The 14,990-nt window shown below is 35.1% G+C and overlaps 1 protein-coding gene across 1 annotated transcript; it reads right to left on the bottom strand.

The window, feature by feature from the left end:
- LOC137935957 (serine/threonine-protein phosphatase PP2A-2 catalytic subunit-like) lies at window positions 1-8,480 on the bottom strand. The gene is made up of 11 exons (XM_068780403.1): window positions 8,047-8,480; window positions 7,142-7,198; window positions 5,002-5,085; window positions 4,198-4,269; window positions 3,556-3,627; window positions 3,281-3,321; window positions 1,309-1,375; window positions 967-1,158; window positions 797-886; window positions 608-715; window positions 1-492 (listed from the first exon to the last, which is right to left on the bottom strand). Exons 1-11 carry the CDS (start codon window positions 8,137-8,139, stop codon window positions 427-429), a joined length of 942 nt encoding a protein of 313 aa, XP_068636504.1. The 5' UTR covers window positions 8,140-8,480; the 3' UTR covers window positions 1-426.
- Window positions 8,481-14,990: the final 6,510 nt, after the last annotated feature.

Raw genomic sequence — 14,990 nt, 5'->3', positions numbered from 1 at the left:
TCTAGGAATGAAAACTAGATATCAGAAAAACACCCTCTAAAATAGAATCTCTTCTCTCTACAAAGCCCAAAAAGCAAAAAGACAGAAAAAAAAGAAAAAAAAAAAAAAGTAAAAACAGAATAACAACAAAAAAAAAAAAAAATCACAGGTTTCTTGGAAATGATACATGCTGCTTCAGTGTCGACGTTCTGCCACCTCCCTCCGGCGAAAAAATCAGCACGGTTCTGAAAACAAATAAAAAGTGGTACCCAGCTTATCTGCTCAATTTTACATGCTACTCATGCTCTCCCAAAAGGTGATTACAGCAGCCCGTAATTTTAAATGTTAACAGGATTACAGATCATCTGCAATTCAATATCCCCTTCTTACCCAAACAAGTACAAGAGCACTTGCTTCCAAGAATGTGCAATAACCCTAACTGCTGCCTCATAAGAAATAGTCCGGGGTTCTACGCGTGACATCTGGCTCCCCCCTTCTTGGAGCTGGCTCAAACTGCAAACACACACACATCTCTCACGTACTATTCACAAATTCAGGTCCGACAATGAGCAAATCCGATTGCACAAAAAATAAATAAATAAGGGAAGGACAGTGGAAAGATTTAGACCTGGATAAACGTGTGGCCCCTGCAATCATCCACTTCCAAAATAGAAGCCATATTCCCACACCTGTAGCAATAATTGGGTGCACTGAATATGGTAACAACCTTTTGCTCCTGATAAGAAAAACAATAAAGAATAATTACAACATCATTCCATCCATGAGCAGGAAATTAAAATGAGCACAAGATACTCACATGTCCCCAGTTGAATCCCTCCATGACTAACTGATGAGCTCGAGCTATAAGCTTAAGATTGTTGGTGTGATTGAATTGCTCTGATATATCCTGGAATAAAAATTATACACCCAATAAGCGCACATGGTGAGAAAACCCTCCAAATTCAGAAAGACAAGGAAACTTATTACCTGGCCAAAGGTGTACCCAGCACCACGCGGAGAAATGCCCCAGCCACAACGATCATCTGGGTCAGACCATAACAAATCACACATAGGTCCTTCATGTGGGACCTCTTGCACACGATCAAAGTTTCGGATATTATCAAGCGTTTCAATTGATGGAGACAAGCCACCATGAAGACAAAATATCTCTGATTCAACCTTCAAAAAGCACAACCAAGCACAAAGATTAGGTCACATCATATGCACACAATCCGTAAAGAAAGTAAAGCAAGAAAATAAAACTATGTAACAACATTGCTGACCACAAAAGTCAACCCCAACATATGATCAGTAGAATATAGTACTAACCAGAGCTGTTAATGGAAAATAGTCAAAAAGGTCAGTGAAGATCTTCCAGACATTGGCATTGCCATACCTGTCAATGACAATCAAAATAAAGTTATTATAAAGCGGGGAACTGAAGTTACCAGTTTCTATGCTTATCTCTTATTTATAAAGTAAAGAAACCATCTAATCTGAAGAAATGCCAACAGGAGCCAATAAAATGCAGATGTCATATATTAATACTTGATAAAATACAGAAAAGGATCTTCTAATTCAGTTTCAATCAACTGAAGATGCATGAATCTCCATAAGACCATGTATATTACAGCAATTAACTAGCCAGCACAAAAAAAAAAACAATTCTTTCACAGGTTAAATCAACTGAAGATGAATGAATCTCTACACTTAACTCTTTTATGAAAAAAAAGACCACCTAATGTTAAAATAAACAAAAAGCTTAATTGATACCACAATGAAGAATCCTTTTTAAAAATTTATTTGAAACAGGTGATGAAGTTGGAAAAAAGAAACAAGACACACTGAAACAATATATGCATGTTCAATTGTGATTGGCTAACATGTGAAGACATGTACATGCAGTAATCACCTGTGTCCACTTCAACAAGATGTTACCTGCCACTAAATGAAGTTTGATACCCAAATGAATAAAAAAATTCTTACATTTTTCTTGCAGTAACAGACAGCTCTCTCTCAGCAAAAACAGATGCAGAAGGAAAGAAAATATAAGAACTATAAGGAAATGTTGCTTTACAAAATGTCAGACCAGAAAATGGAAAAGGATGTCCCACATTATTCTCACAGAAATATATTTTCGTTCAAAAAACTACAGAAGCCAACATCAAAATAAGAATTTAACCCCCCCCTTCCCTCCTCTAAAGATCGAAATTACAACTTATTCCTGTGAGTTTCTGCATCATGGGATTCCCCAAGGAAAAGGTTTACCTTCATGAATCTCAAGAATCATCATCAACCACCTAAAAAGATGAGAAGATGACCCTAATGAAAGGATTTTCATTAAGACAGTTAATCTGAGAAACATCAAGTTCTTTGTGAAGACAATGATTTAGTTTTAATTTAAAGACCAAAAAGCCAAAAAGTAAAACACAAGGCCAAAGGAGGATTCATCCAAACAACAAGAGATTGATGATCAACCCCTAGGCTAGATGATTTGATATGTCAATAGCTTTCCTGCACCAATAATTAGTATTAAGAGTGGAAAGAAAATAGTAGTGGCAGAACAGCATAAAAAACTGTGGCAGAAATAGGGGTAGACATCGGGCCAGGTTAAGCAGGGAACCCACCCAACCTGAAAAACCTGGGTTTGGGTTTTCTTCCTAACTCCGTAGGGTAGGGATGTGGTTGGGGAAAAAACCCTCAAGGGTTAGGGACAGGGACCAGTTTTACCAAACCCAATCCTAACCCGACCTAATTAACTGAGATACCTTTTTTTAAATCACACTTATATATATAAATAAATAAAAAGAGAGCACTTTAATTTTTTGGAAGATTTTTTATTACTTTATTTTCACAGTATAATTGTTTTTATATAGACTAATTTATTATAAAACAATTATAGATTAATTTTTTAGAATTTTATAATATTAAATAAATGGTAGATTGGGCCATGGGCCGAAGCAGGAACATTTCAGGGGTAGGAATGGAGATTGGGTCAGGGACTTTTCCACGGTCGGGTTTTCAAAAAAACCCGACATGCCCCCCGACCCCGAGTAAAGATGCTATCACAGACTAAAAACCCAAGTTCCAGAAAGAGAGACAGAGGTGTTTTGGATGGGACAACCTCACTAGATTTTGCAACTCAAAGAATAAACTGAAAATGACAAAATGAAAATAGACAAGAAACAATCATGTTTTTAGAAAAAATGAAAAAAGGATTGAGTACTTTTTATAAGTTCTAATGCTGAAAATATCACAATGCAGGGTACTCCAAGAAACAAGGTCTGCATAAGAAACTCACTTTCGCAGGCACTCATCATAGAATCCATACACTTGCGTTATCTGCAAAGCAGTTAACAAAATTTAAGTTTCATTTAAGAGAGCTAGTAAACAACAATATGCAATCTGAGATTGCTGATGAAATGGTCAAAATAGACATACTATAACAATAATCATGCAATAACCTTAATTCAGAAACCTTGGTAACAACCTCACAGTTTCACTAAGATTTTCTTTAACCTACAACAAAAATTATCGGCCCAGTCAGCAAGAAAGAATGCAAGAGAAAAAGTATACCTGGCGACTCTCATGATTGCCACGAAGAATGGTAATTCGCTGTGAATAACGAACTTTCAGAGCAACAAGGAGCTGAGGAAATAAAAAAACCCGTATGAGAAAAAAGAAAAACTTGCATATCTTCAGGGCTCAAGCACTAAGAATTAATATTATTTGCATTTCCACATCTTGACAACAAACAGCAACTTTCTTTTGTTTTGAAATCATAATGAACAAAGAAAATTATTACAACAGGTAATAATCAACATATCTACAGGTATCTTGATTAACAGATGATTTAATTTTTAAATGATGATTAACAGGTAACGTAAAAACTTGCATAAAAGGAAATCTTTAAAAGAGTAAAAGCAGAGATTAAACTGCCATCAGTTATAGCTAGTAGAACAAGGCAATACTTTTAAGAATCGATTGAATTGAGCACATTTTTAATATGGTCATCATAAAAAAAAATTAAAAATAAATAGTTAATATATGAACACCAGAAAACTTCTTCAAATAAGATAATTTTGTACTAAAAAATATTTCAAAGATGACAAGTTCATATAAATACTATCTAAATATACAATATAATACCACCACTACCTATATTAATGTTCTATTTATTAACACAGGAAAGAAAAATGAGTGCATTGATTTACATACCGTTACAGTTTCAACTGAATAATATCCACGATCCACATAATCTCCCATAAAAAGGTAATTGGTATCTGGACACTATTAATCACAAAAGAGCAGCATAAGGTTGCTATAGAATATCACAGAAGAAGCAGCCACCACTAGGAGGTAAAGATAAGCAAGAAAGCACCACATGCTTCATGGAAAAATTAAACAGAAGAACTCAAAGAAAAGTAAAACCGAAAATGAAGAACAATTCATTAGTATAAGCAACTATAAACCAGGAGAAATGACAAACAAAAGTTCAAACTCATACTCACAATCAAATTTTATCTACTGCAAAGCCCTAGCTATATTGAGAATGACTGAGAAATAGTTAGACCCAGACACCACTTGCAAGGCAATCATGACAATAATGCAGCGGACAAATTACAGTCAAGACCTAGCCCTGAACAAAAACAGCTGCTCACCAGATTTTTGTAGCTCTTAGCCTAAGAGCTGCATAAGAAATGAATTGACATTTACAAGTTCAACAGCAGCATTAGTTGAATCAGTGTAAACAGGAATTGCAGCCAACGCAGGGAGGGGGGAAGCTGAAAGTGAATAGGAACACTTATATGAACCAATACACCCTCACTCCCACAAAAAGAAAAATTTTACAACAAACGGCAGAATTCTAAATTTCAAGAAAATAGGTATACAGATATATACAACAGCAGAGTTTTAACCAGTATCTAAAATTTTCTGAATATAGTTTAACAACAATGCTATAGAATCCTTACATCGAATAGACTTTGAAGAAAAAGAAAATGTCATGGTTAAAGCTATTACCTTTCCTCCTATCCGAAAAAGCTCAGCAAGATCATGAAACTGCCCATGTATGTCACCACAAATTGTTACAGGACTTTTCACAGGCTACAAGACCAAAAAATATCATCAACATTAAAACCCTTTTTTGGCACATGCAAAATGCCATGAAGACTCCTAACTGAAAGATAAGGATGCAGTGACTCAGTCAAGTTCAAAATTTGGAATTATAAATTTCTCTAGCAACTATAACATTACAGTTTTTTTTTTTTTTTTTTGAAATAGTGTTTTATAATAATGCAGCAGCAGTACATTTGCAAGTGTTTATTATCAGAAAGTTCAACAAAGCCTAATTGAACCATGTTCTTCAACTAAACATGGGTGCATTGTCTAATCATTTCCTAAAAATATAGCTCTCACAAACTTTGTAAAATGTAATCTGACCTACAAGTATTTTAAGTGTTTCAAAGCTCTCCATATATTTCAATCTACTGAAAACAAATAAGAATATAAAGGCTATTCGTGTACCATTTCATACAGAAATGCAAGCAGAAGACAAAGACCTGAGAGCAAAATTGATCTTTTGCAAAAGAATGGAAAACCTACATAGGTCACCCGATAAGTGCACCAGCATCTACATTGAGATACCTATTGGGAATGATTGCAGACCCCTATAGTCATTACAAAGACATAAGCCTTCAAATAACAAAAACGGATATAGTTGTCCAAACTCCTTCCAAAAACCATAGAAGAGCCTCCACTCCGTGGAATGATTCAAGGTCACTGATGCACTATTAATGACAAAATATCCCATTTCTCATGGATTATCACTGCTTGTACAAGACATCAAAAGGTTACAAAATTTTACAATTGGAACAATACAAAGAAAGACTAACTATGACAAGTTTCATTACTGAGTTGTCTAGAAACCAAAGACAAAATAATTCGGAAATGGAACACCTTTAGCTCAGTAAAGGCTTTTCTTAGAAAATAAAATATAAAAAGAAAATAAAACTGTTTAAGTTTCAAATCCGCTTTTGTTCTTCAAACTACACAACAGAGATTTGAAGAAAAGAACTTCAAGTTTTATCTGATAATGTACAAAGTAGGAGAGATTTTGGTTATTTTACATAAAAAGAAGTTTGGAGTAGAAAAAACAGTACATTGTCAAAAAGATATATCCATCAGGTATCAACAATAGTTGGCACTTCACAATACCATAAATTTCACTTCAAACCACAGCAAGAAATTTGTCAAACTTTAAGAATGCTAAATAGACACAAATACATGAATAGCACAAAGTTTCAGTACGGGAATAACTATGATCCCTCTTCAAGTCCACGAATACAGGTATGTGCGAAGTTCTTGCTCCTCTCTCAAACATGTTAAAATAAGAGTGCTTAACCATTTCCTTCAGGGAACAAACAGAAGACTATTGACCATCAAACAGAGTAAAGGAAGAAAGGGCTATTGATTGTCTCTGCATGTGACACTTCATGCCACTTGAAGCAGCATTTACAGAGCCTTTGTATCTCACCCTCATAATATCCAATTTCACGAGACTACACCAATGCCAAATTCCACCCATAATAAAAAAGTTTACCTTTCACAACTAACAAACCATAGATGTTCCATTAAAAATTTTACTATCAACCATCTTTCTTTTTCTTTATCCCAAACAACTTACAATTCATTCTACAGGATCCTTATCGTGTAACAAGTTTCAATCACATAAAATATTGAAGGACACTAAATCAGTTCTTTCATCTTAAATAGATAGATGTAATTTATAGAAGTGATTGACATGTCAGACAAATCAATCTCTTTTTTAGAATGACTCTTTAGCTCAATAGCCACATGAGGGCATGAGTCTTGGGTTCAACTCTCATGAGGATATTGGGTGTAATGTGCTTGTGAAATCAACATTTGGGACAAGGAAAAAAAAGTATTTTCTTCCTCAGAGGCAGAAGGAGCGATTTTCTTCAACCAAATAAAGTCTCAAATTCTACTGGCTTCATAATCCAAATAAATGAACACATAAATTTCTAAAATAAGAATATAGAAAAGCACGAACCACTATGCAAACAATAAGAAGCAAGGATATGACTTATGAGGTGATCAAGACAACGCAGTCTGTAAAGCAAGAGATATAAAGAGCCTATACCTGGACATTGCTTTCTTCCATCAATATCTCCTTTGCCTTCTCACATAACACCCTAACCTGTAGCAGGGAATCAGAGAACACATAGAAAGAGCTCTAGTAAGGTTACGACCATAATGAGGCATGCTTTAATAGTGCTCTCACATAATAGACAAAAACAAGCATATCAGCTCTCACTAATGATACTAGTTAAGAGGTAAAATTACTATCAGGGCACCTATCCTGGCGAATGCCAAATAGTGACCGGGTTTACGAGTTAAGATGCAACATAACGAATTTTTTTTTTTAAATTAAAAAAAAAGACTCCAAAATGGAAAAAGAAAAAAGTTCATTGTTGTGCATTGCTTATATAACAAACCAAAGGAAATTTCTCATTGCTAAAATAGCACAAGTTTAATGAAACTACCAATTGAAATAAAAATGCATTATCCTCCATAATTGACTGTTTCAAAGATCTTTTCGACCGCATCTGGAAAAAAAAGTAATTCGACAAGGTGGATCTGGAATTTCTCCGAGACAAGAGCCGAAACAAATGGAAAGAATCATCAGGTGCGTCGCCTAAGGGCGGGAAACGACCACCTAGATGGATCTACAGATTTTAGTAGAAATCAACCGTAAAAGCTCGCGATCCATCAAACTTCTCAGAAGAGGACATTGCAGAAACCATAACCTGATGAAAATTGAAAACATGGAACGTCCCGTGGCAGATCACGAACGATTACTAAAGTTAAAACCTCAATCTATCCCACTTACGAAAAGAAGACCAAAAAATACAACAAGGAGACGCTGATCGGACGAAAATCTACCGATTTGCGCAGCTAAGTCAAGAAAATCCGCAAAGACAAACGTGCAAGAATCGGGTGTTGAACACCAAACGACAAAATAAAGAGAGGTATAAAAGACAGAACCTCTTGCTCCGATAGAGGCTTGCACTGCATGAGCTGCGAAATCTGCTCGTCAATTTGTCCATGAGAGTTAGAGGGCAGCGGATCCACGCTCATTTTTCTTCCTTGACGGAATGTATAGAAAAGCGCAATAGAGAAAGGCAAATCCCCCAAATCCTAACCCTAGTCCTAAAGAATTTTTTTTTCTCTCTTTATAAACTCTCCTTCTCACTCTGTGATAGAATCGGGAAGGGGAGGGATTAAGGACGGAGCGCGCGGAGAGAGAAGAAAACCCTCGGCTTCGATCGATAGGCTGTTTTTATTTCGTGAGACCTGAAAATGAGAGCACCAGGAAAAGGGCGAAAAATAAAAAAGAAAATAAATGTATAATGAATTCTGAATTCTGAATTCTGAATTGTGTGGAGGGAGAGGAACGGGCTCTTTTCTTTCTATAATATTTGCCTGCCCCCTCTCTCTCTCTCTCTCTCTCTCTCTCTTGCATTTCGGACTCTGGACTTCCTATATTGGATTGGGTGACCAATGATTTGTTTTCCTTCTTCCGTTTGATTTGAACTCGAGAGTTGGGACTTCCACGTTCATAAGACATGTTTGGTACCACATGGTTACAGCAAGAGTGTGGCTGTAGCACTATGGCAGCATGGGAAGGCAGTGATCTGATTGTGAGGTTATGCAATAGAGGTAAGTGAGTTCATCAATAGGGTTATAAACACTATATAGAACAACGGAATAAGTTATTTTATATATAGTTTTATTTATGTTCGATTTAACAATATACAACATTATTGGTATATTGAATAAGTTATTTTATATAGTATGTATTTATTTATTGATCAAACAATGGAATAGATAATTGGGTAAATTAATAGAATAATAGAAAATTTAATTTATAAATTTATAAAATCATAACTATAAAAATATATTCTAGTATACACATAAGCTTGAAAACAAAGTTATTCTAAAGTGTAAAAATCCTTAAAAGAATATTACACAATTCTTAAAAAAAAATTGAATCATAATTTTTCTCAAATATACATAAACCTGAACATCATGTTGGGTTTTCGTAGATAACCCAACCCGAAAACCAAGGGATGGGTTTTAGTTTTAACCTAGTGGATCAAGGAAGAGATTTAGAAAAACTCCATCAGGTTTTGGATAGGGGATGGGTTTCCCCAAACCTAACTCGTGAGGATTTATACTTAAAACTAGGGGTGGCATCGAACCGAGAAGATTCGCGAATAGCTCCAGGTTATATTTGATGGAAGATAGATTTGAAGTGTTTACTATTTTTAATTCTTTTTTTTTTTGGTCGAGACACAATTTCAAAGGAAAATTCAGATATTTAGGTCTAATAATGCAAAAGAATATTTTTCCTCTTAGTTTTATAATTTATGCCAACAAAAAGGTAGTCCATCAATCTTCTTGTTTATATACACCACAACAAAATGGGGTCTCAAAAAGGAAGAACGTGCATCTTGTTGAAGTTACATGAACACTTTTGTTGTTTATGAATGTCCATCAGTTTTATTGGCCATATGTTGTTTTCACTGTTTGTGTTTTAATAAACCACATAATTTTTATTGTATTATATGACAGTACACTATTCTCCAAGTTATTTCATGATTTGTTTGCTTTCACATTACCTCATCGAGTATTTTTGTGTGTTTCGTTTGTTCATTTTGGGTCTTCACCAAAGCAAGGTTAACCCCAGGGCTATCAAGTGTATATTATTGGGATACTCAAAAAAATCTATAAGGTTATGTGTGTTGTTCACCCAATCTCAAAAAGACCTTTGTCTCTATTGATGTAACATTTTTTGAAGATTAACCATATTTTTTTGCTAGTTCTCCTCAAGGTTGTACATCATCTGTAGGGATGCCTAGGCTAGTTGTTACATTGGATGATCATGTCTTTGACATCAAAGACTACTCTCTCTCTCTCTCTCTTCCAATGAACCACTCACTTGTGGAGTCTTCTAATGCTTTTGAGGTACTACTATTCCTCTATAAGGTTTGAGCAACTATGTGTCTTGGTTTTTAATCTGTTAAACGGTTTATAATAACAAGGGACTTTGCTGAACACTTGGACCAACCATCGTCTCATGTTGATGATGCTTCCTATCATAAGTGGATGAAGGAAGATACATTGATCATAAGTTGGTTGATTAATAGCATGTATGAAGTGGTTGCCAACAATTTTATTCATTTGAATACAACAAAGGATATTTGAGATACTTGTTTTCAATTATATTTTACACCTAACAACTTTCAAAAAGTTTATGACATATTTCAGGAGATGTTTAGGACAAAGCATGAAGGAAATCTTCATGAATATTTTATCAGGTTTCGATGTCTACTTCAAGAATAGATAGTTGCTCAACTACATTGAATTGACATTGCAGCTCAAGCAAAACAGAGAGAAGATTTTGTAAATGCCATATGCCTTTTTAATTTACAATCTTACTTGGATGTTGCAAAAATTAGGCACTCAACTCCTCAACCAAACCCTCCTTTAACGATGTGTGTGCAAATAATGTTGAGGATGCCAGTTAAGGTATCTGCTCCTTCAGCTGACCAAGTTAAGAGTTCAACGCTATTGTCCCAAGGAGAGGGAGTAACAATTCTGGTAGAGGAAAATGAAGAGGTGGTAGGTCATACGGTGAAGGTAGAGGAAGATGAGGTAGTGAAACCAACCCTAATTCCTCTCCCATTAGCTAGCGAAGAAAGTGTACTTTGTGTGGTATGAATAATCACCTAGTTGAAAGGTATTGGAGTTTACTTGGAAAACCTGATTTTTTAAGGCCAATAGGCCTCTACCACATAAACTCCCAATGAAGTGTATAGTAAATCCTCAAATGGAAAGACGCAATTAGAAGAAGACTTAATTTTCTTTCAAAAGTTCAAAAATATGATGACTACCCCTCATAATACAACTACAAACACCGTTGCAACCATAGGTATGTTGTCCTTGGACTCAAATTCTAGTGGTAACTCTTCATCTTGGATTATTGATCCTGGTGTCTCTAAACACTTCATTAGTCACATATATAAGTTATCAAATGTGTCATAATGTACTATAGACTGGTTTGTATCCATTGCACAAGGTTTCTAATCCAAAATTCAAGGCACTGGTACATCAACTTTGTGATCATCTCTCTCAGTTACCTTATTTCCATCTCATTGTGTTTTAGGACATCAAGAAGAAGTGTGTGATTGGTGGAGGCCGTGAGAGAGGAAGTCTTTACTTTATAGATCCTCCCAGCTTGACAGCTATAGCAACTACAAACATAGAGGCAACAAAATGGCACAATGGGCTGGCCATCCTTCTTTACCAAATTTGAAGTTATTAATTCCTTCCTTAAGTTCTCTTTCTACATTGTCATGTGACTTTTGTGACCTTGGAAAACACCACAAGACTAAATTTTAACCCAGGCAAAACAATGTTGTTTCTAGTCCATTTGCTTTAATTCATTCTGATATGTGGGGATCAGTTATTGTCCCAAATATTTCTTAAACTAAGTATTTTGTGATTTTTGTTGATGACCATACAAGACTCACATGGTTATACTTGATGATAGATTGGTCTAGAGTATTCACTATATTTGATATGTTTTGTACTTTGGTGGGGATATAGTTTCATACAATGGTTCACACATTTAGGTCTAATAATGTCGAAGAATATTTTTCCTCTCAGTTCCAATCCCTCTATCAGAAAAGGGGAATTATCCCCTAATCTTCATGTGTTTACACCCCACAACAGAATGGTGCGTCTGAAAGAAAAAACGAACATACTATTAAAGTTGGTTGGACAATCATGCTCTCTATAAATGTTCCAAAATTTTATTGGCCTTTTGTAGTTTTTACGATGTGTTTTTTAATTAACTGGATGCCCTCTAGTGTCCTACATGGTTTGACACCTTTTACTGAATTATTTCACGATGTATCACCCTTTTCATTTACACCACGTGTGTTTGTGTGTACCTCATTTATTCATAATATGGAGCCTCACTAGAATAAATTTTCTCTCAGAGCTATTAAGTGTATTTTCTTGGGGTAGTCACAAACTCCGGAAGGGTACGTGTGTTACTCACCAATCCTAAAGAAAACATTCATTTGCGTTAATGTCACATTATTTAAGGACCAACCATACTTCTCGGCTAGTTCTCCTCTTGATTTTACACATGCCCAAGCCAAGTGTGGCCATTGATCACCACCCTCCACAAGATGAATAACCACATGAGGAGACTCTCTCACCTCCTGCCAACCACTCACCTATGCAATCTCTTGATGCTCCTGAGGTAAGTTCTCCTCCATCCTCTCTAGTTTTGTTTGGTCCACCATATGAAACACGACCTATCTCCCTTCTAAAAGAACCACAAACGACTACTACTCAACCACCCTCCACTTCACACCCAATCTCCAATTATGTCTCCACTCATCAATCATCTTCCTGTTGTGTTTCATTTTTGTTTGCTATCTCATATTTTCATTTTCCTAGTACTTATGAAGAGGCCTCAAAATATCCAAGGTGGAAAGTTGTCATGGTTGAAGAGATCCAAGATATGTATAATAATTGCACCTTAGACTTGACCTTACCCAGCCACCAAAAAAAGTTATAAGGTGCAAGCGGGTGTTCACAGCGAAGTATAATCATGATTGGACTGTTGCCTGGTATAAAACAAATTTAGTAACGGTTATACACAATCTTATGATATTGATTATGATGAGTCATTCTCTCTGATGGCCAAGATGAATTCTATTCGGGTCCTTATATCTATTACGGATAATTTTAAATGGGCATTATATTAGTTGGATGCAAAAAACTCTCTTCTAAATGGTGATCTTTCAAAAGAGGTATATTTGATTGAACCACCTAGTTAAGTGGTTGAGGGGGAGAAAGTATGTAAATTAAAAACGACTATTTACTAGCTTAAACAATCTCCATGAACCTGGTTTGATAAATTCACCAAGGTTGTTACTCGACTTGGATTCCAAAAGATGTGAAAGTGATCATTTTGTATTCATAAAAAAACCGATCGAAGAAAGATCCTCATGGCTTTGTATGTTGATGACATTGTTATTACGGGCATGGACTCTAGTGGTATTCAACAAGTCAAGGAGGACTTAAGAGGGAGTTTTAAACAAAAGATTTATGATTCCTTAATTAATTCTTGGGTATAGAAGTCCTCCAATCTAGTCATGACATAATGTTGTCACAAAGAAATTATGTTCTCCATTTGTTACAAGAAAGACGAATGCTCGCATGTAAGTCGGCTAATACACCTATGTGCCAAATGTTAAACTATCTTGTGGTTACAAAACCAGATATCTCCTATTCAGTAAGAGCTATCAATCAATTCATGCATTGACCTCAACAATCTCATTGGATAACAATGTAAATGATTCTCCGGTACTTAAAGAAAAATTCAGGATGAGGGTTATTATTTAAATGCCATGAACATACTAATATTAAGGGCTTTGCAAAAGTTATGTCATACTACATTTTGGATGATCGATTAATTTCATGTAGGTTGATCAAGCATGACATATGTCGGTGTACGATTTTGACATTTAAGAATGATATAGGCTATGTAAGGGATTTACCATTGTAAAAAATTTCTCGATAAAACATGGTTTGAAAATTGTTTCATGCCCTAAAGCTCTATAACATAAATGTACTTATACAGCTAGAGTTTTTGAGATTTTCTATTTGACTTTGACTCTAGGTCTTCAACTTTGTTATTTTGTCTTGAACTTTTGCCATAGACTTTTTATAATATTTGTGTCGTAAGACATGTGTCTAAAATACACTAATAACATTGTTAGTAACACCTTTTCAAGCTACTCAATTTGTTATCATCAAAATAATGGTGATCAACATGATTGTACTATTGGTCTAACACATCATCCCTATCACATGTGAAAGTATTGCACAAGATGTAGATTTATAAGACTTTGATTGTAATAAAGTGTTTTTTCATATTTAATATTGTTTATGTTTCTCATTTACCCTATGGGGCAAAAATATGTTTCCCTTAGGAAAACTTATAAAGGGTTGAGGGGAATAAGATGTTATGTTTAAAAGTCTGATTTGACCTTAGGTATAAATACATATATGTCTACATTACAAATATTTTTTTTGTTTAACTTTTAATTATAATATAAAAGGAAAATATATAAATAAAAAAAATAGGTCAACTTAAGATAAATATTTATTTTTATAGTAATTTGAACCATTTTAAATTAACTAAAAAAATATAATTGATATAAATTATCCTATTTTTAATATTTATTTAAAATTTCCTTAATATAAAATAATCATAATATTAATATACAGATATAAGTAAACTTTCTATGCTTTTTTATTTTTTGTTCTAACCTGTACATCCTATGTGATTTCCATAATTTCAATAAATTATTTTTTATATATTACAAAATATTCTCCTTGTACCACACGCGAATCCCACGGTTACGGTACACACGAAGACAGAACGGGCCCATATTTTCTTACGGGCGTCAGTTGTTTTTTTACCTCGTGCAAGTACAAAGTAAGCCGACGCCAGTTAGAGAAGTTGATACGAAGACTCGGAGTACATCTGGGAACGTTGTTAGGGGGCGCGAGTATAGTGGAGAAGTCGATACAGGGGAATTCGAAAGGAGTCGTACGAAATTCAAGTCCCACAGACCGCTGGCTTCTTCAAAGTTGAAAGCGCGCCGCGCCGTTTTTTTGCGTCGAGGGCCGTATTTTAGCTGTTCCGCGGGAGGGTGTTTTGGTAATTACGTCTACCTCAAATTTTATGTGTTTTTGTACGAACTAGAACACAAGTTACAAACAAAGCCCATATTTTCACGTTAGGCCGTCGATGGCGGCAGTTTGAGACCTCTCGTCTATTTATGACGTCAGCCCCAGTTTCGTACGGACGCCTTCTTTGCGCGATCTACTATCATTGA

This window comes from Aristolochia californica, unplaced genomic scaffold (genome assembly GCF_029961685.1).
Source record: "Aristolochia californica isolate CCGP_79_NKW_82.1479 unplaced genomic scaffold, dmAriCali1.0.hap1 SCAF_7, whole genome shotgun sequence".
Lineage (NCBI taxonomy): Eukaryota > Viridiplantae > Streptophyta > Magnoliopsida > Piperales > Aristolochiaceae > Aristolochia > Aristolochia californica.
The sequence above is the reverse complement of the archived record's forward strand: the minus strand, read 5'-3'. Positions and strand labels throughout refer to the sequence as shown.

Coding starts and splice junctions, on each gene's coding strand:
- LOC137935957 (XM_068780403.1), bottom strand. CDS start 8,139: ATGAGCGTGGATCCGCTGCCCTCTAACTCTCATGGACAAATTGACGAG. Junction 4,270..5,001: donor TTTTTCGGATAGGAGGAAAG/GTAATAGCTTTA, acceptor TGTGATTAATAG/TGTCCAGATACCAATTACCT. Junction 1,159..1,308: donor ATTTTCCATTAACAGCTCTG/GTTAGTACTATA, acceptor TGCTTTTTGAAG/GTTGAATCAGAGATATTTTG.